At 34.9% G+C, this 6,973-nt stretch overlaps 1 protein-coding gene across 1 annotated transcript in view; it reads left to right on the forward strand.

Moving 5' to 3' along the window:
- The first annotated feature begins 232 nt into the window (after nt 1–232).
- SMIM24 (small integral membrane protein 24) overlaps nt 233–6,973 on the forward strand; it is a 10,014-nt gene continuing 3,273 nt past the window's right edge. Inside the window, exons 1-3 of the mRNA XM_072406370.1 lie at nt 233–393; nt 5,140–5,275; nt 6,883–6,912. Coding sequence (XP_072262471.1) covers nt 330–393; nt 5,140–5,275; nt 6,883–6,912 — 230 coding nt within the window. The 5' untranslated portion in view covers nt 233–329. The remainder of the gene's footprint in view (nt 394–5,139; nt 5,276–6,882; nt 6,913–6,973) is intronic.

Below are 6,973 nucleotides of genomic sequence, written 5' to 3' on the forward strand. Positions count from 1 at the left end.
ACTTTTTGCTGTTAGCCATTGTTATGTTATTGTGAGTGGTTTCTATCAAAATTATATTTACCACCGTAAGTAGATAAACCTTGCAAAAAAAATCTTTAATTTAGTAATCAGGTACTTAAGTCTGGAAATGAATTGGTTAATGTGTTACTGTCAAGATGTAGAAAATGGATTTTAGCCTTTGTGCTGCCATAAAAGTGCAGATAGCTGAGTGATTAATGGAGCATGACCGAAGAAACAAGATAGGGAGTGTTCTCTAAGAGGGTTGTTTTTACACCTGAACTCATTCCGACTGTGCTGGTGCCCCTTAAACCTTCATCCTGGCCTCCAATATGACAACCCTTAATACCCTCTTCTTTGGGTTGCTGCTTGTAGTTTGTACAACTGCTCAAAAAGGTAAGACGTCTATGTTAGCACTTGTCGAGTAAAATGCTTGTTCCAATGCTCTATATGATGCTTACACTTGGATTTGTGTGAAAAGATTGCAAAGATCTGCCCAAAACTTATACGTCAACGTTATGATACCATTTGATTGACATACAGATTTTCTGTTGGTTCTATCCACTTGGCATGACCATCACAAGGTGGTCTTACACTCCTTCTTTAGTGGTACATTTTTTATAATATTACAGAGACTACTGAAGAACACTAAATCTGCAAGAATAACAATACATCAATGTCTTAGTAGGAAGATTTCTACAACTGGGTCATCAGGGAGATCATATTCTTCAGCACTGAACCTTTTAATTTTAGTGAATGATTAACATTAGTGTTATACAAGAATGTTGATTAGGATAAAAATTAGTACCAAAACATCGTGAATAAAGAAATGTGGTAACTGCTACCTCCCGTTATTTTTTATTTACATACACTGTATATGTGTGCTGCTTTCCTTGTAACCACAGAATATTCTGTAAATACTGTGTCATATATGAGAGTCAGACACCCATTACCACAGGATAACATATCATTTCAAATAATCTTTTCTATTACATATGCTTTTACCTAAAAAAATTACACTTGGGGTATAGTTAGAAAACAGAAACTTTTAGGACAATATGAACTTTGGTCAGAATCATACAGCACAGCCTGTGAGAGTCAGCCCCCATTTTACAATTTACCCCTTCAGACCTTTACTTCTATTAGTTTCCCCCCATTAGTAGCCCCAATTACATGATTTTAGCCTCCATCTCCCCTAGTTCTCTCAGTCTCCTTCAGACTTAAATCTGCAATATACATACCACTAACAAAGTCAATACTTTGTAGAGCCACCTCTTGCTGAAATCTTCATTTATTTTGGAGTATGTATTTACTAGCTAAGAACATTCACCCAATTGGATTTTTGCTTATTGCTCAAGGCAAAACTGCTCCAACTCTTTCAAGTTAGGTGGATTGGGCTGATTTAGCTGATGTACAGCAATCTTCAAGTCATAACACATACTCTTATTTTAATTGGTTCTGACTGAACCTAGACCATACCAAGACATTGAAATGTTTTCCTTTGATGTTATGTTTGGGTCCTTGAGTCTGATTTATAAAACCTCTCCAAGGCTGGAAAGGATACACTTTTATCAGTGAAACTGAGCAATCCAGCAAACATGTAATGGATCTGAGCCAGGATTCAAAACATTTGCTAGCAAATAGCAAATAACTTTTAAGAAGTCCATTCCAGGTTTGCTGGATCACCCAGTTTCACTGATGATTGTCTCAAATCTCTGGCAGACTGAAACAGTTTTTCTTCCAAAATGTCCCTGTATTTAGTGTCATACCTTCCCTTTCTATCTGACCAGACTTCCTGTCTCCTCCAATGAAAAATATCCCCACAGCATGATGCTACCATCATGATTTACTATAGGAATAGTGTTTATGGGATGATGGTTTTTACCACGCATGGCTTTGCCATGATGGCCAAAATGCTAGTCCCATTTGACCAGAGAACTTTCTTCTATGTGTTTGAGGAGTCCACAATATCTTGTTCAAACTCTCTCCATGCTCCTCCACCAATGGTATATCGGGCCAGTTTTCCATGAAGCCCTACTCCGTAGAGTGTATACTGTAGATAAAAGTGGTCCAATTGACAAGTGAACCCTAATCAACTAATGACTTTTGAAGTCAATTGGTTGGGTGCAATCCTATTAAGGAGTTTCAGAGCAAAGAGGGTATATGCTAACAATTTTTACCTTTTTACATTACCTGAAACCTTCTCTGGTTGAAAATCTTCCAGGTTTATGTGTTTCAATGACAGTATTTGATTCACTACCGGGGAATGTTTCAGTGAATGTTAGTTTTACTAACATTAGTTTTTTTTAGACTCCTTAGTTAAGGAAAGTTACTAAGAATTATGTGAATTAAATTTCTTGTTTCTAGTTTAGGATAAAGTGTGGAAGAATTGTCCTGCTGCCAATGTTTTTTTATACATAATGTGTGGACAGATTTGACAAGGATTCTAGTCTTGGCTTACTCTAAAAAAGAAAATCATATAATTTACGTCTGCTATCTATATGTTGCTTTTGGAGATCTTACGTAACTTTACTGTTTAGAAAAAACATTGTCAGCAGGACTGGAAGTAAATGTAAATCTGGATACCAGCAAAGACCACATGGGAGTTCTTACACATTTTCCAATTCTTCTAAAAATAATAAAACATACACTTGCTGCTGGAACAGTTTTTCCATTTTAAGCACACATGCCACAAAATGTATTTTAAGCCTAAAAATTGCTAAAAAATACTTAAAATTCCTAAAACATAATACATTTTCTAAAAGTGTGCAACCTCTAGAATAAAAATATGATGGCTACAGGTTTCTGCACTGCATTGCCAGCATTTGGAAGAGGTCTGTAGGAAAATCTGGTTTATCATTTAGGGGATTTTCTTTGGGGCTGTGGTTGCCTTAGTCAACTTGTGTTTAGGACAGAAGGCTTTGGGTAGGGTGAGATAAGATCCAAGTTTCCTCTCCCAAGCAGCCATGTAGTAGGGCTGGAAAGCATTGTATTGTATTTATTATAGATAAAAAGTCAAAAAATATACAAATTATATGTTGTGGGGGCTTCATGAAGCCAAAAAAGGAGGTCAGATGTAGTATGGGGTCTGTGAAGTGAGTCCTTTTAGAGCTTGAGTGGTTTACTTAGCATCATAGAAGGATTTAGGAGTTTCAGAAGTGTGGGCTTGATAAATAGGAAAGAGTTTGTTTTGGCACACTTAATAAAACTTGTGGCAAATGATGGATTTTCCATGATTGGAGTCATGAGTCCCACAAGTGGGAAGATGTTTAAAGAATGGATATAAGAGTTCTATGTTTTCAATAGGGAGATGGACAGAATTAATCTAATTTATTAAATTTCTCTAAGACTATTAGGGGCAAACCTGGAAAATATTTCTTAAAAATAATTTGATATTAGTTGGCCACTAGTTTCAATCCTAGGATAGCTCCATTCCAGATTTTCTAGGCCATCCAGACTGTCACATAATAGTCTATCTTCCCCAGTATTGGAGAGCCCTAATAAATCAGGCACAATGGTAGGGAAGGTAATAATGAGAGGAAGAATGACAGAACAACGACAGAATAGGGGAAAAACATTTTTGCAATAAGGGGCCTGGGTTTAGTCCCTTTTTTATTATAGCACACTAAGAAGTGGGTGATAGTAGAGCCCTACATTTAGGGGACCAGCTCCTCCTGCTTACTTTCACAAAGTAGAACATTGTAGTTAAGCCAAGGGTCCTGTCAAGTTACATCTATTCTAAAAAGACCATTATTTTCCAGAAAAATAACTCATGAAATAATAATTTCTGTTTACTCATCAGTTACAAAAAAACTGAAAATGTTTCCAGAAGTAAGCAAAAAGTTAACAATATCATGTCCAATGAAAAATCCTTAGTATTCTAAATAACAATATTAAATGTTTACGTGCCCCGTTCATCTCGTTTTTCCCTCCCGTTTACTGTGCTTTCTACCCAAAGTTCAGATGCCTCATTTTTGTCCCCCTTGACTACTAAAGTAATTTGAGAATACATGATAAACTTCATAGTGCTGTGTATCTGTAATATGTTTATTGGTGTTTTACTCAGTCATGTTTCCAAAGCAAATAAATTACAAACAGTTATATGTGACAATGATTTTCTACAATAACCATGCAAATCTGCAAAAACGAGAAATCTAAAACATGATCTGTAATCAATTACATTTTATTATCTTTTCTTGTTTTAAAAAAATATAGAAACAGAAAATAAAAAAGAATGACAATACATACATGTTTTAATCTCATTGACATTTATTTGTAACAAGATTAATTGTTTTATATAACAGATATTTGGTAATTACTCAGATTACAGTAAACTATTAGTTTAGTTTTAATGATTCAGTAAAGCAATGGACTATTGATTAACAGTAACACATAATAGCTGTAATTAGGACTGAGCGTCGCTCCCATACAATCTTTGGAGTGTGAAAACATTGCTATACCAGACAAAAATAATGTGCAAGCAGTTTATTGGGCCAGCAAGAATTCTGCAAGCCATACTGAGATACAGTATTAAAACCCAACACCAACTTAACTTTTTCTAGTTTTGGGTAAAGTGGGAAAGGGTTGGAGCCTTTGCCAGATATTAAACGCTTCCTGCATTTCTGTTAAAGATTGAGTTTCCCTTTCAAGTCATAAATACTTTATTTGCACCTGTTGAAGAGGTTTCTTCAGGTTACTCCCTGATAGCTATTATCTGGATCATAGCATGAAAGCAAGAAAGTCCAGAAAGAAATTCTAAAACCCTAACTGTGCTATTTTTTATGTCATACTGGGAGAGCTCCTTTTTTCTATCTGGCAAGCATAAAATAGGTAGGAAGTGGGCATTTTTTTGCTTGAAAAATAGTAATAACGTAAAACGTAGTTGTTCCTGTAAAACAACAGAGAATGAAGGGAAATCCTTGGGCAGCAATACTTGCTGATTTAACATTTTAGAGTTTAGCAAAAAAAAGCTAGTACTTTGTTTTTTTAACTTTTCCCATAATATGGACTGAAATATTTCACTATTTGTGAAATATCTTATTTTATGATTTTATCTAATTGATATATATTATTATGTAAAGTGTTAAAAATGAAAAATATTATCTTCCTAAAACTATATTTGTATATTTTTTTTATCTCTAGATGTCTCACGAGCATCATCTTCATCTAATTCCCGAGTATTCCAGCCATGGCTGTTGGGTCTGACAGCAGTGGTGGTGTTCCTTTTTATTGTATTTTCCTTGATGATAATAAACAGATTGTTCTGCAAGAAAAACAAGTATGTTACTTTAAAAAAAGCATGAAAAAAACACAAGCATATTTAGCTTTCTTTTCATCAGCAACAGGTTTTACTTCTAAAACATTAGGATGGTTTACCAGTAAGTTTGTGGTGGGATGAAGCAGAAATTAAAAAGCCTTCCCCAGAAGTAAAACATAGCCATGCCTACTATTCATAAATAAGGACAGCTTTTTACTGGTCTTTGTTCTTTACACTTTGTTTTACATTTTATGTTATAACCTCGTTTTAGGAAGGCAATGCTTTTGGCCTGATTTATTAAAGCTCTCCAAGGCTGGAGGAAATACATTTTCATCAGTGAATCTGGGTGATCCAGCAAATCTGGAATGGATCTGGTCCAGGATTTAAAACATTTGCTAGCAAACAGCAAATGGCTTTGAAGAAATTAATTCCAGGTTTGCTGGATCACTGGATCATCTTCACTGATGAAAGTGTATTTTCTCCAGCCTTGGATAGCTTTAATAAATCAGGCCTTTTACCTTAATATACAGGGGCTTCAGAAAGTATTCAGACCCCCTTTCCTTTTTCCAATTTTGTTATAATACAACCTGATGCTACAATCGTATAAATGTTTTGATTTTTTTAATCTACACTCAGTACCCCATAATGACAAAGTGAAAACACAATTTTAGACAATTTTGTAAATTTAATTTAAAGAAAACACTGAATTATCACATTTAAATATGTATTAAGACCTTTTGCAACAACACTTGAAATTTAGCTCAGCTGCCCCCTATTACTTCTGAATGCTGCTGAGATGTTTCTGTACCTTTATTCCAGTCCACCTGTGGTAAATTAGATTTATTGGACATGATTTGGAAAGGCACACACCTCAGCCTTATATCTGACAATGTATATCAGAGCAAAAGCCAATCCATGAGAAATGGCCTGTAGATCTCAGAGACAGGATTGTTATAAAGCACAGATCTGAGGAGAGCCACACAAAATGACGGCATTAATGGTTCCCAAGAACACCGTGGCTTCCATGATTTTTAAATGGGAGAAGTTTGGTATAACCAAGATTGTTCTAAGATCTAATCTGGCAACCACTGCTCTATACAGCCCCAACAATTACCTTCTCCTATTTGCTCCATTTTTGAGTCCAGGACCATGGTTACTTTCTCTGCTGTACTGTTCTCAGCTACCATTTTTCCCAGCTCACTGTACAAGAAACATCCCTGTTATGTAATAGAGGAGAGGAAGAGGTGAGAAGCAATACAATTCCTCCATGGATACAGGACAGTGAGCATTGCCACCCTAGGGCAGAATGTGTTACTGGTAGGATCATCAGATGCAAATAATTGAAAAAAATCCTTAACAAAAGAAAACTTATGTAGCACCCATGTACCTGAGAACCTGTATGCTGATATATGTAATATGTTTACACTTTAATGTTGTTTTAAAGTAACACCAGAATATTAAACAAAAACTTACCTTGGAGAAATGAAAATGACTTAATTTTTTCATATTGTACATAAGATGCATTTGACATTAGATAACCAATCATGAAAATTGAATAATTTAAACATTCACTATTATAATAACTATGTCATTTTATTTGTGAAAGGCTTATAATTTTTTTTTTTTAGGAATGAATATGATGAAGAAAACAAAGAAAGGTATGAAATCAATTCATCATGCAATGTACTGTAATGTAGATATTGTTTTATTATAACAATA

This window comes from Pyxicephalus adspersus, chromosome 3 (assembly GCF_032062135.1).
Source record: "Pyxicephalus adspersus chromosome 3, UCB_Pads_2.0, whole genome shotgun sequence".
Classification (NCBI taxonomy): domain Eukaryota; kingdom Metazoa; phylum Chordata; class Amphibia; order Anura; family Pyxicephalidae; genus Pyxicephalus; species Pyxicephalus adspersus.